This window comes from Salvelinus sp. IW2-2015, linkage group LG11 (genome assembly GCF_002910315.2).
Source record: "Salvelinus sp. IW2-2015 linkage group LG11, ASM291031v2, whole genome shotgun sequence".
Taxonomy (NCBI): domain Eukaryota; kingdom Metazoa; phylum Chordata; class Actinopteri; order Salmoniformes; family Salmonidae; genus Salvelinus; species Salvelinus sp. IW2-2015.
Window position 1 is genome coordinate 13,207,098 of NC_036851.1, and position 16,807 is coordinate 13,223,904.

The 16,807-nt window shown below is 42.6% G+C and overlaps 1 protein-coding gene across 2 annotated transcripts in view; it reads left to right on the top strand.

The window, feature by feature from the left end:
- The first annotated feature begins 1,246 nt into the window (after positions 1-1,246).
- The window catches only part of pdzrn3b (PDZ domain containing RING finger 3b), a 123,734-nt gene continuing 108,173 nt past the window's right edge, over positions 1,247-16,807 (top strand). For both annotated transcript variants that reach the window (XM_023996164.2, XM_070445543.1), the window contains exons 1-3: positions 1,247-2,079; positions 5,314-5,400; positions 7,594-7,701. In XM_023996164.2, coding sequence (XP_023851932.1) covers positions 1,366-2,079; positions 5,314-5,400; positions 7,594-7,701 — 909 coding nt within the window. In that variant the 5' untranslated portion in view covers positions 1,247-1,365. The remainder of the gene's footprint in view (positions 2,080-5,313; positions 5,401-7,593; positions 7,702-16,807) is intronic.

The following is a 16,807-nucleotide window of genomic DNA, read 5'->3' on the forward strand; positions in this document are numbered from 1 at the left end:
TAGAATAATAGTGAAGACATCAGAACTATGAAATAGCACATGGAATCATGTAGTAACCAAAATAAGTGTTAAACAAATTAAAATATATTTGAGATTCTTCAAAGTAGCCACCCTTTGCCTTGATGACATTTTGATAACCATGTAAATCTCTCTAGGACAAGGTGACTTTTAACATTATATTCACCTGTATTTACCCCCCAAAAAGTGGAATGCTACTTAGCTGCTAATGTAGCTATCATAAAGAACTACAGATGCCATGATGATCTAGATGTGACGGATGAATCAAGGCAAAGGTAAGATTCTCTGGATGAACTATCTAATGTGAACTGACTTGTGCAAGTTTTACATTTACACAATACCTGTTAGCAAAGGTGTCAGCTTGAGATGACATGCAGGAGCTTGCAGGGATTTGTAGTTTTGCATGATGTCTACTTTGATGCTAATTGGCATTTTCAAATCTGAGATTAAATAGAGACGAATATATTGATAAAAGTCACCTTGTCCGAGGGATATTTACATGGTTATCAAAATGTCATGCCAGGGTAAGATAACACAAAACACAGCCCTTATTTCAAGTGTTTCTAAAAATCCCCCATGAGAAAAATTAATGGTGTAAAAATGATTGGAACCATTTCCCTGTTTGACCGCTAGGTTTTATAGGTATTATGACACCTCCACCGTGGGGCTCTACTCTGCCTCAATATAAGAGAACTGAGTTGAACGTTCCTCAGCTAGTGATCACACAGCCTTTGTTTTATAGCTCATACACTGTCAGTCACAACTACTGTAGTCAGGTAACACATATAGCCATAGCTCTTTCTAACAATGTCACACAGACACTAACATGGTTTTACAAAATGAGAAGTCATCCTCAGAGCACCATCCCTTCCTCCTACACACATTGTTACAACGTGCAATATCTGTTTATGGCATTTGCAAATACAATATAGATAAATTCATAATCTAAAACAATGATTATAGGATCCACAATTAATAGGAGTCTGTTGCGTAACATTTTCACTTCGTAAGTAGAACTACTACTATCTACAATCTGCCTACACTTGTAGCCAGCCTACCTGTCTTTGTAACTTGTAAATCACATTCAAAAAGCTTTAAGAATGCCCTCTTCGATTGATGAATTATCATAGCAATCGTCTGATGATTGCCTTGGACTCATGTGCGCGGCTCTTATGGCAGTTACGGTAGAGAATTCCTCCACATTTTTTTCCCGAGGAAGTCTCGGTCAATTAGTTAGACAGTAAGGAGAGCTTGAAGTCAGTACTCCTCCAATGAGAAGCTAAAACACCCACTACTCTTGCTTCGATTTGTGGGAATCCCGGCGGAATTTTGGATTTATTTAAAAACATGGGATTTGAGTTGGATCGGTTTAAAGGGGCTGTGGACCCAGATTTTAAATGCAATTTGTGTAATAAAGTTCTAGAAGACCCGCTCACTACTCCGTGTGGTCACGTCTTCTGCGCTGGCTGTGTGCTGCCGTGGGTTGTCCAGCAAAGCAGCTGCCCCGTCAAATGTCAAAGGATCTCCACGAAAGAGCTGAACCACGTTCTCCCTCTGAAAAGCCTGATTATGAAGCTGGACATAAAGTGTGACAATCATGCCAGAGGCTGTGAAAAAGTGGTAAAGCTGCAACATCTGGCAGAGCACGCTGAGATGTGCGATTACTCGCCGGCAAAATGCAGGAATAAAGGATGCAACGAGGTGCTCAACCTGAAGGACATGGATGCACATATGCGCGAATCGTGTGATTGCAGACCGGTTGGGATATGCGAAAATGGATGTGGATTGATGCTCACCCACAAAGAGCAAAAACTAGACACCCATTGCTGTTTGAAAGCCCTGAAAGCACATAATAGTGCATTGCATGTGAAGGTGGTCAGCTTGGACAAAGAGTTCAAGAAGCAATCTTTGAAATCGAGCAAAAGAGAGAAATCTCTTCTTGCTCAACTCTCTGCTGTGCACAATGAGCTACAAATGACAGCACTGAAGTATCAGAAGAAATTCACTGAATACAGTGCAAGGATCGACTCGCTGACTAAGACCCTTGCTCCCCCGTGCAAGGTAAATTCGTTTCAAATTACATAATTTGTGGCTATGGAATTTGTAATGCTGGTAGTTACTTTGTGATTGTCGAGGGTTCTATTGTGTGTTACTTTGTCTCTTCTGCGCGCGTACTGTCATTCTTTTCACATCTGGTCTTCGAGCGCTACTTTGTTGCATGTTCCGTTACTTATCAGAGGTTTGTATTATTAACCAATGGAAAACTTTAGAGGTCCGATGTCTGCAAGCCCTTGACCAGACAGACTTTGAGTCTCCTGTGGTCAAACACGCTTTTATTAGTCTACTACTTAAATTGCGTTTAATGTGATTTCCAACGACGAAGTAATTGTAGGGGCCAAGTAGTGGTCAGAAGTGTTTCTTCTCCTCAGCTTGCCATACGTGTATGCCTGTCAGCTGCACTTACAGCCAGCTGGCAGTCTGGGGGAGGGGCAAATATTTACTATTGTTCTGTACACATGACTCAGGTCACAATTACCTCCTCAAGGATCCCAACCTCTTCAGCGTTGTTAGGGACTGTCTGTCTGAAGATGTTGGAAGAGACTGTGCTGTTGTAATAACAACATAATAAAAATGTGCCTAGTTTTTGCCATGTTCTATAGCCAACTCAACACACTGGATAGAAATGGATATAGGCCTCTCTTCTGGTCAGCTAGGGAGTGGTTGAAGTGTTTATGATGTCGTGTAAGTCCACATGAACCCATAGTGGAAGAGCAGGCGAGGTACAAGGCTACACGCATTCTGAATGTAAGTTAACAGAGAGACATGTCAGTAGTGTGACATCTTTTGACCCTTACCTAGTGTTGTTGTGTTTTCTCCCCTTGTTTTTGAACTGACAATGTGTGCTGCACCGCACAACCACACATTTACAAGATACCAATGATCAGTTATTATAACTAACATCATCTTTTCAGCCTGGTAAGAGGAAACCCTTTCAACGGAGATTCAGGTTACTTATTTAGTACTATGTATTCAACCCTCTGAAATGACTGCGCTGTACAAACTCGGTGAAAGGGGATGCACGAAGAAAGTTGTGCTCCTCCTTGAAGCTCTAATCCCTGGAAACATCTCCAAAGGTATCGTCAGAAAAAAAAGCCAGAAACAAAAATCAGAATGAGGATGATGTGGTCAGTTTTAAAGGATTTTTCTCTTCAGATTTTTCCTTCAGATTCAGTCAAGCACTATGAACAGGGTTGTTTGGCAGAGAACTTCAGTGCACATGTGGCAGTATCAAACGGAAAGACACAAGTGGAATTAACTGTTGGAGGCGGGCAATTTGGTGACTGTCGCTGCATTGCAAATCTTAAGAGAGCCAGCGTCTCTGTTTCTTCTTGGGCTAGTTCAGGTCACGTGTTATCAGATCCTGTGAAATGTAGGACTTATTTCTGATTCAGGGTGACATATTTGGTCCACAAGCCACTGCCAAATATCAGTGGAGACAGTGACTGGTAGCCTCCTTTGACTGCTGGGTTTGGGGCACGGAATCTCAGAGACTCTCTTTTTTTTTTTTTTTTTTAAGTACAGTGAAAAATGGCATAGCCCAGCTTTCCAGTATTGCTATACGCTTGGCTTCTGATGTACAGAATTTAACAGAATAAGTAGACTGGCTAAGAATGACTGGGCTGGATATGGGAATGTTGTCTTTCACCTTGGTCCTGTTGTAAATAAGGCTACATATTGTAGGTTAGATGACTGAGAAGCAAGATCAACACTGTCTGCGATGATTGCTGTGTGTCTGTGGGATTTAGTACCTTTCTGGCATGACATGCTTACCCAACTGGTTTTAGAAGTCCTCAGTCCTCCTTCACATTGTCTTGGTTACTCAGTTCTGACAGATCTAGGCTGTCCTTACAACGTCTAAAAGGTAGGGACAAGGCTGCATACATAAGACTAACTTCCTAACCTATTCTTTTTTTCCTATTCATATTGCTCATATTCCCAGATATTAGATGTGTTCAATTCCACGTTGAGTGACACCGAATCAGAATTTTCACTTAAAAAATATGTCAAACAAAAACCCTTGATTGCAAAGTTAATCAAACCATACAACTCTATTGTGTTATTGACTGTACGTTTGTGTATCCCATGTGTAACTCTGTGGTGTTGTTTTTGTCTCACTGCTTTGCTTTATCTTGGCCAGGTCGCAGTTGTAGTTGAACTTGTTCTCAACTGGCCTACCTGGTTAAATAAAGGTGGGGGGGGGGGAGTACACATGTACTTCAAGAACAGCGCAGATGCAAAGTTTGGTAACAGAATGACGGCCTGTGCTGTTTGAGACGTCATTCTGTTACCAAACTTTGCATCTGCGCTGTTCTTGAAGTAAATGTGTTTTTAGAAAATGTTGAGTCTCAGTGAAACTCTGTTACTGTGGAATTGCCCATATGCCATTATCCATTTAGTAAATGGCCAATAGTTGTCTTTTAAATGTGGAACTCTGTTCACATGCGTCTACACAACTTGGTCCAGCAGCAGTGCACATTCTTCCATGGCGGACATATAAGCTAGTACTCTGTACCCTATCCTGTAGCGTATATGGTAGCCAGACTCAGTCATGACACTGTACATACCGTTAATATTTGCTTTTATATTTAGTCCCTGTATGCTATGCATACTCCATACTGGGATGACAGCTGACATGATGTTCCCAGTCCCCCCCCCCCCCAACTGTCCTCTTAAAAAGGTGGAGAGCTGACTGCATTGGTTTCCAAGCGTTCCACTTGTCATCCCTTCATTGACCGAGAAGTCTACTGCTGTATAAATATAAAGAGCGAATGTCTTCTGGAGCGAGAGAAGGAAAATGGCATGAACCCTCAGTCACTTAGCAGCTCTTTCTCAGAGCTGTTGTAGATCCACAGAGAATCACGGTGTAGATCCACACCAGTGATGTACTAAAATGTGAGAACAGGTGAATCTTTACCCTCTGCTACCAGCCATGTTGGTTATTGTGATACTTTTTTACATATCAATTTACTGTGTATTGAGTAGTCTGGGATTTTACCTCAGGCCTTTTCTATACCTAAAATACTCCATTGACTTCGAAGTCAATTTCCTAGATTTTTTTCAGTCCTTTCTAATGTGTCGTTCAGTTATTTTTGTGTCGTTTTGAAGTGGAAATAAGCTCCAGTTCTCCATCGCTCAGGGAGGGGGTGTCATTGATTTTGTTCAATCATTTATGTTATTCAGTGACATTTGTGGGTTGCTAATGACTACCTGTCTCCTGCCTGTGTCTGTCCACAGGGTGGGGAGACCAAAAACGTCACAGCCATCCTTCATCGGGAGGGCGGTTCTCTGGGCTTCAACATCGTGGGAGGAAGACCATGTGCGGTACGTTACAAGTGGAATCTCTGCGGTTACTGTTTTATCTCGTTGATGGTCTGCCAAATGTCGTATGGGAAGTCCGGGATGGAGGCACATACTTGAACCACAATGAATTATAATTTAGTGTTTTACCCCTTTACTGACATAGACATAGCTTAGACAGTAATACACAGTGCACGTTTCTCTCTTGAGCCTATGTGGATGGACCGCATCAATTAAGTTTTTATTGTGTTAGTATATTGGTTGGGTTTAGCAGATTTGGTTTTTCAGATAAAAACTATAATTACTTTATATGAGTGTTAAATGAAGGATTATGACTGTGCCTCCAGTTTTTTTTTGTCTTTAATTGAGGGGACTGTGATGACATGGTAAACACAGACCAGCTGTGAAATGGGTCCTCTGCCCTGGGCTGATAACCCTTTATGACTTCTGTATTTGCTGTCTCACAGACAAGCATAAATGATTCCGTGCTAAGAGTGTCAGTGTTGAAAATATCACTGCTGACTTGGGATCCGAGCACATATTCACAAAGATTCTTAGAGTAGGAGTGCTGATATAGGATCAGTTTTGCCCTTTTCTAGATGATAATGAATAGAATAATATGGACCGGAGGGACCTGATCCAAGATCGGCACTCCTACTCTGAGATACTTTGAAAATTCAGGAACTGGGTCTCCCATACATGGAGCCTCTGTGTGTGTGTGTGTGTGTGTGTGTGTGTGTGTGTGTGTGTGTGTGTGTGTGTGTGTGTGTGTGTGTGTGTGTGTGTGTGTGTAAAACTGGTCCCGTTGAAATGGTGTTCGCCGTATCTGTTTCACTGGGAAGAATGTGTGCCAAAGGGTTCCACTCAGGGTTGTTTTTCTGGGTTTCATTACAAAAGCTGTAGTGACACACTTTGCTGTAGCGACTTGGATTATTACAGAAAGACTATTTTACAGGAGGAAACTATAAAAAGGGACCAAACATCCGAAGCAGATTTTTATTTTCTTAATTCCATGGTCTTGTTGATTTGTAACCTTTCTCGTTCCCTTGACAGAACCATACATCAAGCTCAACTCAACTAGAGTCCAGAGGATACAGTCAACTTGCTCGCAGTGTTTTTAAGGCTCCGGATGAATTCATAACGAGGTCACCAAATCCTCCACAAGAAACGATTGATTTGAACGGAAATAACATAGAGGCTTTGCAGCTTTTGACACATGGCATTTTCATTCTTGACTGGGGTTGATACGATGGGGAGGCCATGATGGGTTGGGCGCCAGGATAACTATGATTAAGGGCTGGCCTTTGTAGAAAACAGAGGGTCTAAATGCTGGGGATTCATGGCAAAGCATCAGGCCTCTCGCACTGCCCTGTTGTGACATTCCCTTGGCACTCCGGGCCTTTTTTTGGGTGCATCGTGTTGGTTTCACAGTAAACACTGTGCTGTGATGAGCTCGGATAAAAGAGGAAGCAGACCTGAAATAATTAATTACAGCATTCACAGCTTGATTTCTGAGGTTTCTTTAAGTATTCCATAAAAATGTAGCACAGTATCGCACGACTTGGCAGAGGTGCGGGTTGGATTGATGTGGTTTTAAGAGGAGCTGAGATGGATGTTGGCAGTGGTTTTGTTAAGCCAATCATAGCTTTTACAACTCAGGGGTCACAGCCTCACCGATGGACGCAGAGTGTACCCATCCAACACATCCATTCAACATTTAGCCCCTCTAAGGGGATGGGTTGCAGTCACACTCTCCAGCCCTGGGAAACATGTCAACTGGCAGGCCATTTTGGCACTGGGGCTGTGTGGAGCACAATATTAAGCCCTGTGTAATGTGCACCTGCAACCCACTAGTGAGTCACTGCGGGCTGTTGATCCATGCGGTTAATCGCTGGGTTAATCCAGGCTGCGTTGATGACTGCAGTTGTGTTCACATGTGACTGCAGGGTGTCTCTGACCCTGATTGGTGAGAATGGGTAATGGGAAAACCATTTAGAATTGTCTGCATAATAACCTCAGGTCTTTTGGAAGTAGGTTAGGCAGTTTTAGCAAGAGACTTGTTTTATTATTTTAAAGATCTTAATTTGTCTGAAGAATTTGAAGTCAATTATCATGTATTTTAGTTTCATATTTTTTTAATGTAATCATCTTCAACGGTTACAATTATTTCTTATCCAATTTGATCAATGTGTAATCTGAGATAGTTTCTCCCCACAGGACGACCATGATGGCCCTTCGAATGAAGGGATCTTTGTATCTAAGATTGTTGAGAACGGACCAGCAGACAAGGAGGGAGGCCTTCAGATCCACGACAGAATAATGGAGGTATGTGACCTGTACCGTTTCATGTGAAGGCCAATTCAGTATGCAGCCCTTTAACCATATCTGGAGCCTTGGTATTCACATGCATACGTTGTAATGTTAGCACCAGAGAACCAGATATTCTACAACACCCTAGCCCACAACAGTAACCACTTCAAGCAGCAGTAACAAGTGGCTGGAATCCCGCTGTTCATTCAGATTCATCATAAGCTCCCTTGACAATAGACAGATTGAGCCACCAAAACCGACAGCAATATACTTGGCGCCTAGTGACTTAAGACCGCTGGGGCCTCCAAGTGGCCTAGTCGCCTGGTCTGTAAGGAGAGATTAGTTCACGTGCCGTGTGAATGTGTGTCAGTGTGACTTACTGGGAGAAGGGCTGTGTGAGGGGGATACCAGGGGGAATCGGTGTACTGGGTTATATGAGAGGACACCTCTGTATAGGATCCTGTTATGCTCAGTTAATAGCCATTCATCTTGAATCAAGTTAAAAGAAAGCAAATTTAGCTTAAAGGTGCAATATGCAGAAATCGCTCCGCCATTTTCCTGGTTGCTAAAATTCAAATAGTAATTTCAGTTTATGTGACAAAACAAGCAATTGGGTCCCATGTGTGTAGAATCATTGTACCATCTAAACCACTGTGAAATATATTTTCAATAGCCAAAAATGTTGTATTTTCAGCTGTTTAAGCTGGTGTACAAAACCGAAAGGAAAAGATGCTAAAATTTAACTTAAGAACGGGAAGCAAAGAAATGGCGCACATAGAACAGATGTACCGTTTATTAGACTTGCTTTCAATGTTAATATGGTCAGGTCATCCAAAAAGTGTAAAACTGCAGCTTTAAAGATGACATTGGACCCACATTGGTGTTTTTGTCTCTGTATTGTCTTTGACTTAGTGGGGGAGAAGTCACAGAGAGGACGGTGGAGAACGTTAAGAGAATGAGGACATTGAGGATGGAACTAGGGACCCTATTCAGTGACGCTCTCTCAAGATGAGTGGGGTGACTAAACAAAACAGAACCAAATAGAAAACATAGTTGCTGAATCCCTGTGGTGCTTTTCATTTGATAGGGGATCTAATATCAGAGGTGGGTTAAGTTTCTCAGCAGCCATCTTTGTTACAGCTAAGCTGTAAAAATTACCTTGTCATATACGGATTGTTCCCTGGTTGAAGAGAGATGTGTAATTGAGTCAGTTCAGTTGTGTTTCCTACCTGGGGTGATGGAGGTCTCAGTGGGATCTAGTGATTCATTGAGGGGGGAAATGAATACCAAGAACCCACCGGCAGTTCCGTGTACTGTACTCCCAACCCTGTGTGGCAAAACCAACAGTAGCCTCATCCTGCTATGTGGGGCGCCGTGCACAGCTGGAGCGTGCATTTTTAAACCTGCACCACCGGAACCCTTCCAGTACTGCCTCGTCTCTCCCACATATCTTCTGTTTCTTTCTTATTAAGTGCAGCTCAAATGACTCCTGCTTTTCTCTACTTTGAGGTTGGATGCACCATGATGCAGTTTAAATGGTTGTTTGTGGATGTGGCACATTTTTATTAAGTTCCTGGCGTATTGTTATGTAGGCTATGTGAAAGTTGAGGACTGTATTCGTTCAAATCCACATCATGTATATTTTTGTGGATCACAGTCATGGTGCGTAGCCTAATGGTTGTATTATGCCCCTTTTTTGCTCAGATTCTCAATAAAGGACTGCGTGACCTGACAGCAAACAGGACATGGGTGTCGTACATCATGCTTTAATATTCTGATTTCATTGTCCCTATCCCCTTGACAGGTGTGTGAGATGCAACAACTTCAGTGTTTAATCATCACCCCAAACCCATTTCTATTCCCTTTGAAAATCAAAGCTCTTTTTTTTTTTTCTTTTTTTTTTTTTAAATGAACACCATATGAAAGTAAAATCCCATCGTGTGGATCACCACTCATTTCATGCGCCACAAAAAAGCTTCAGTGCCTTGCCCAGCTGCGGTGATCAGCTGGCGTAAATGGAACCATTTACATAACATGTGGAACTAAGACGTAATAACAAGTTCAACTGAGGAGGCAAAAGCACTGGGGTCACAGTTAATTATCGGGATATTATTTTTGATGTATCTTTTTTGACATTATCACAATGTTGTTTTTGCGCTAGTTGGCTGTGCCTGTTTGTTCTCCGTCTTTTCAAACACTGAGCCAATTTATTTTCCGCACTTTTTATTTCCATGACTGATCAAAACTAGTTCTCATGGCTCTCTTGTCCCTCTGCAGCAGACATATGGTGAGCGAACACGTTTGGAACGTCGAATCGCAAAGAAATCACAGTATCGAATCACAATCCGTATAGAATCGCAATACATATCGTATCGGCACGGGAAGTATCATGATAATACCGTATCGTGAGGTCCCTGGCCATTCCCAGCCCTACTACAAACACACATAGCGTGGTGTTCTGTCTTCCTCTTGTGAAGGTGTTAGTTCCAATAAGTATACATGGATGTAACATGTCCATGATGATCCAGGATTGGTCCTCCTTAACAGACTCTTAGTGGAGGAGTGTGATCATGGCAGATGTCCCTCCTCTGCACCACTGCTAACACTTCAGCCTGGGATGAATCTGCTCATGAATGCCTCCTTGTTCAGCACAGACATTTTCTTATAACTTGGAGCAGTGTTTGCTTTAACTCAGTCTCCGCGAGCTGAAATTGTAATACATAGGTTTGATTCAATTAAACTCATGGGGCTGGGTATAGGACGAAGAGTGTAATGTACCTACTCGAAAGGGGACTTAGTTTAGCTAATGTTTTCGCTTTGAAATGAGAGAGCTGTGTTGAAGTAAGAAATGGCCTTCAAGCATGTTTTCCTTGTTTTTGTTGGGATAGCTAGGCAACTGTAAAAAGGATATTATCTATCTGCCTGCACATTTCATCTAGCGCCAGTCTCCCAGACATTGATAAGTTCTTCACACTGACAAACCACACATGTGCTGTGTGTGTATGACACCACACTGACGCAAACATTGTTAGTGCCAATAAAAATGGAACGAAAATGTGTGCTTTGCTGTTTTTGTCTCCAGGAAATGGCGCAGGATATTTACTCATGTCTCACATGTTATGCTGAATCGTAGCATCTTTGTTTGAATGACTAAACCAATGTCACAATCCTAAAATGACTGCCTGATCTCTCAGGATCGAGTTGTTGTTTTTGTAGGCATCCAAGTGCAAGAACGGGAAGAGAACGAGGACGCTGAGCCTGAGACTACAGTTGTAAATGTCACCTTGTAAATCCTCTGCAAACACTCAGGTCATGGAGGGCGAACAACAACAACTACTTTAAAATAAACGGACATTGAGGAGATGCCAGTTCTAGTCTTGGAGGACATGTTATTGCCAGCAGAAATGTGTCCAACTTTAAAGTTCAACTCAGCGATATGACGTTACCACGAGCAGCACCGGAGATATTGATATGAGCGAGATGCAACACTTCGCTCTCACACAGTATCTGCTCATGTGCACGGGTTCGCTTCACGCCGTTACAGCGTGGTAGCCAGGGCACCAAAACAGCTGAGAAGTTGAGCCTCGCGCTTCAACGCACTGTTGTTGCGGAAGTTGACCCACTATGCTGTTTACTTTCTGCATCTACGTCACATCGCTGAGTCTTCTTTTAATTGTGGCAGCAATGTAAGCTTTAGTCAAGAATTCCCCCTGGGCTGATGGTGTCATGCCTGTCAAAGCCTGTCTCAAGTCTGTCAAAGTAATAGTGTTCAGAGTCCAGTTTAGTGTCGTTGTTGTTTTTACTTGCTTGGTGACTCTCTCCCTGTTTCTTCTGTAGCATTTGAAGTGAAGGCTCAAGCCAAGGTTCTGATAGATAGCGCTTAGCAGGAATAACACAACAACTTTGGGCCACATCTCTTGTAAATGTCCATTCTATGGCGTCATCAGCTGCGTTTTTATTTAGCTCACTGTCATATGGTACTGATTTAATGAAAGTGCTTAAGTAATTTTTTTCTTCAGAAATTCATGTGATTTTTCTTCTTCAGGCATTAGGTAGTTTATTGTTGTTAGAAGAGTGACTTCACAGTTTGGCTCCACAGACGTGCATTGACTAGCCACCCTGAATAGAACCAAAATAGCATGCAATTTGTTTCCACACAACACAAACACACCGAGCGTAACATATGACAATATTAATTCACCGGCAATGACTTGTGGTTTTTCTAATTTTCTTGGAAGTGCATGGGGAGGACTGTGGTAGAAAAATGGCTGTTTACAACCACATCAGTACTGCAGTAACACTATTTTGACAATGATAATATTATATTTACCTCTTGACTCAATCAACCTCATTGTATTTGATTTACCCTCACCCTTCCCCTTATTTTTATTGACTTTGAAATGTGTATCATAAGTTCATGGAAATATGTTTGTTAACTGCTACGACTGACTATTGCAAAAAAGATAATGTAACATTTTGCTTTGGATACCTACTGACTTCTGTTTTGCACCCCCACAAATTCCTATATTAGGATTGGTTGAAGGATTGGATACTATTCATCATGTCAATTCTGTGACCTGGTCCGTAGAGAAGGGAGGAGGTGACATCCTCGTCCAAGGTCTGGAATTCTGCGGGCCACACCAGAGTAGTCTCTCCTTATCTTCCTGTGACCGCTGAGCTGTGAGGTTACCCACAGTGCACCACTTAACACCCCATACCTCCCCCTAGTTATTTTAGTGACGACTCACCAGCCAGACCCTCCCGGTGCTAAATGGCAGCCATCTGTGGAAGATGGCTGATTAGAAATGTGAGTCGAGTGGAGGGGCGACCAAAGCATGCATGTTGATGAGGCCTAATTCTGTTTGAAGTCTTGGTGTTAGCATTCCTCCCACTTCCCAGGCAGGCCAGGCTAGGGGGACGGAGATGTTTGGACAGTTTGAGAGAAAAGTCTGAGGTGAAATCAGCTCTGCTCTGCTGTGTTCCCACTTGCTGCAAAGTGGCCCTGTCCCTACCCTATAGGGAAACGTGGTGATTCCCCTCCCAAGTTTCTGCAAAAAACAGATTCTAAGCTTTTTGCTTAAAGTTTTGCTCAAAGAGAGTAGTTTGCGAATGTTATTTTTAAACTTGCACCACCTTTTGAAATAAATGTCAATCTCTCAAAGTATTTTTTTTTTGTATGTTACCTAAAATTGTATTTCAATCACGAGTGAACCTCTAGAACTTGGGTTAAAAGGATCTAGGGATATTCGTCACTTTGTATTACAGCTTAACTGTTTTAATTCAGTATTCAATGTGAACGAATTGACTAGAATTGGATGTACTTCCAGTACATGAGTCTGTGATAGATTTAGACCTTTCCCAACCAGGGCCCCTCTCCTTCCATTCCCCTCAGAGGGACAGAATGCCAGTATGGTGTGGGCGGTCCGTACCCACTGTCACTAATAAGTTGTCACAGCACATGGCATCTTGGACAGGCTGAGTCACAAGTTCCCATGTGTTATTTCTGACCCGGAGGCTATGAGGAAAAGAAATGGCAGTTATTTCCCTAAGGGGATCACATGTTGTTTGGCATCCCGAGGCAAGAAGTAGGCCTTTGTCAGGGCCTTTATTGAATTCTGGCCCCCGTGCAATTGGCCTCTCGTTGTCTGTGTTTTTCTCTGTTTCTCTATTGCTCTCTCTTGCCCTTGCTCCCTGCTCAGTACTCAGTCTCTGTGGCCCTCCCTACTAAAGAGCTCTAGTCTACAGGCCCGGCAGGCAGGCCAGTTTCAGCAGCACAGGAAGGCACATTCCGAGGCTCTCTGGCTCAGCTAAGGCAGGGACATTAAATCAAATGCAACTTTTAAAGAGGCCATAATCAGCTTCTGGTCGTGGCCGCTGCACTGTGCCGGGCGCACACATGGACAGAATGGCCGCCTTTGTGGTTTAAGCAGTAAGTGCCACCGACTGGAACAGTCACAAGGCACATCTTTGTTTTCTCTTCTCCATAGGGAAAAGAGAGCGAGGTTTATGAAGCTGTGGAGTGATCACATATACAACCCTGAGAGGGTGTGAGGTGAACTCGCTCCTCGCCGGTGCCGGCCAGCTCCTCTTTTTCTGCACCGCCACTGTACGCCAATGCCACACACAAAAAAATATAGCATTTTCCACTGTGTTTAAACGGCGTCCTTCCTCAAAGGAGAGCCCGACGGTTGATGATTTTCATGGAGACACTCTGTCTGGCCTACTGTAAATGTGTTTGCTTTGCTCCGACACCAGTCTAGTTAAAGGGTGGCTCGGCTCTCTCTTTATTCATAGGACCCACTCCCTTTCATTTATGGCCCCTGAAAGTTTAGGGGGCAAAAATAGACAGGTGTAATTAAGGATGATTTTCCTGCCAATTAATCATTGGTATTGTGTAAGCGGCTCAGTAACAATAAGCTCAGGTTACCAGCTGCTCTCCCTGTCGGCCCCTGACTCCCCCTGTGGACTGCCCACTGTCTCCCTAATTAACTACCCCCAATTAAATGCTAATAGGCTGATTAACAGACCTTTGTTGTGCTGTATTGGCCCGGCATTTCCTCCTGGTGGCCCTCTGAAATGTGTAAAGACTGCAGCACGTTAATCACTGCCCACTCTTGAGTGATCTCTCTGGGCTCGGCAGGGACCGGTTTGGCCAGCTTCACGCTCCACTGTCCTCCAGCTTGTTTCACTGTGATTGATATCCTTACAAAAAAAAGGCCAGAGTCTGAACCACAGTTGTTTCTATGATTTCAACTGTGTATTATGTGAACTACAAAAGTCAGGGAGGACTAGCGATTTAAGAAATGCTCCATGCAGTAAAATCAATGATGGGACAGAGGCTGCTAGTCATAACCCACAGCTGTACATTAATCACACCTAATGCTGACATGCATGTGGTTTGGGTTGGAAAGTTTGGGTGTAGGGTTTTATTTTATAAATAATCATAATTTTATGGGAATGGAGCTTTCCTAATATGGAGTTTAACAGATGGAAGAAGAGAAGTATATTTTCCTTAAGATACTTAGGACTGGGAGGTTTTTATGACACAGTCCAGCATTGTAGTGATACATGGAAGTACTTTCCTGGTTTACTTCCTGGATATATATTTTTTCTTCTAAAGTTGGCTTCAGACTGTGTGTGTGGCTGTTTATATCGAAATAGCCATACTTTAATTTGAACAAAGTTTGTTCAATATTTCAACGGTCACTTCGTGTTCCAACATCAGTCCCTCCAGTTGGCTGTATAGATTTCCAGCTCTACAGATGTCTCATTTCCTATCATAAAGCATAAGAGTGGATTTAATGTGTTCTCTTCAAATGGAAACTACGAGCTCCTGTGAGTGAATTAGTTTTCCATTCTTCACCAGTGCTTTAATCGGGTACATACGTTATGTTGAGCTATACTGTATATGCTGAAATTCATGGCAGGAAACTCTTCTTGCAGAGTGACATATAACAAACACCCCATAAAAGGTCTTTGTCTACCTGCACTGCAGCCAGACCTCTGTCTAAACTGCTCGGTAACTCAAACTCACTTTTCCATTGGAATACAGTCTAAGCTCTCCCAGGTGCCAGTGGGTGTAACTGTACAGTGTTTTACTTTGTAAGGGACTTTGGATTTTATTCAGGGAGAAGAACACAAAGTGTTGATATCATTGTACTACAGGTATTTCTCCCTCTTCTGACTTGCAGATGATGGGTGATATCTGAGCTAATTAGAAAACATCACCTTGCATGTTTCTTTAGAGAAATAAAGTACAAGTCATGCAGAGAAAATGCTCTTCCATTTGCAGTACGTCACAGAGACACCTGCTCCAACATCTCAATAGGCTGTTGCCAGTCTGGACGGTGGACGGGTCACAACGTGTCATTGGATGCTGGAACGGGATCCCAGGATGCTTTGATGTAGCACAAATTCAAGGCTTCGTGGTGGCAGCCTGGCCTCCATTGTACAACACCTTCTTCCATTCGCTAATCCTGACAACATGGACAGCTTTAGAATTCTAATGCTCCCATCCTCGTGAGCCGTTTTTTCAAGAGGGTTTTAGATAGACGCCCTTTAACTTGGCAAGAAAAGTGTAACCGGTGGCTGCTGCGCACCTTTCTGATGCAAATGTGCGAATAGAAAAACCATGTTCGTCAGCTTGGTTCATTACGCATTACGCTGGTCTTTCCTTTCTCTCCCTTGAGAGGGATGTTTCGCGTTCAAGTGGTACCTTGTCTGAATTAAACCTTTTTCTTTAAAAAGAAAGACTTCCACAACTAGGAAGCAGTTGAGGAACACACACACACACACACGTGGAGTGGGAGTTAGGCTAGGCTGGGGGCACCTCCCTCAAAATACCTACTTCCTCCACTCATGTCTCTTCTGTATGCCTTCACAATCAATGAAGAGTAGAACTTTTCAGCTTCTCTCTCTCTCTCTCTCTCTCTCACTAGAGAAGGATTCGACAAAGTGCGTTACATGTTTAAATTAATGATATATACCCGTTGATTCTTAAAGAATATAACTTATAAATGCCTCATGAGCTTAGTTCAACTGTCGCACTCCATCAGAACTCAAAATATAAGCTTATTTTACAAAATTCTTTGTAAACAATGTACAGTGGCATCAAATTGGATCTGATCTTCATCTAAGGCACAAAAATTGACAAACACAGTCTGCTTAAACTAATAATACACAAATTATTGTATTTTGTCTATATTGAATACCTCATTTAAACATTCACAGTGTAGGTTGGAAAAAGTAAGTGAACCCCTAGGCTAATGGCTTCTCCAAAAGATAATTGGAGTCAGGAGTCAGCTAACCTGGAGTCCAATCAATGAGACGAGATTGGAGATGTTGGTTAGAGCTGCCTTGTCCTATAAAAAACACTCACAAAATTTTAGTTTTCTATTCGCAAGAAGCATTGCCTGATGTGAACCATGCCTCGAACAAAAGAGATCTCAGAAGACCAAAGATTAAGAATTGTTGACTTGCATAAAGCTGGAAAGGGTTACAAAAGTACAGTTGAAATCACTTCTTATATTGAAATGAATTCCCAAGTTTATCGAGATATTTTGCAGGAGAATGTTAAGCTATCTGTCCGCCCATTGAAGCTCAACAGAAGTTGGGTGATGCA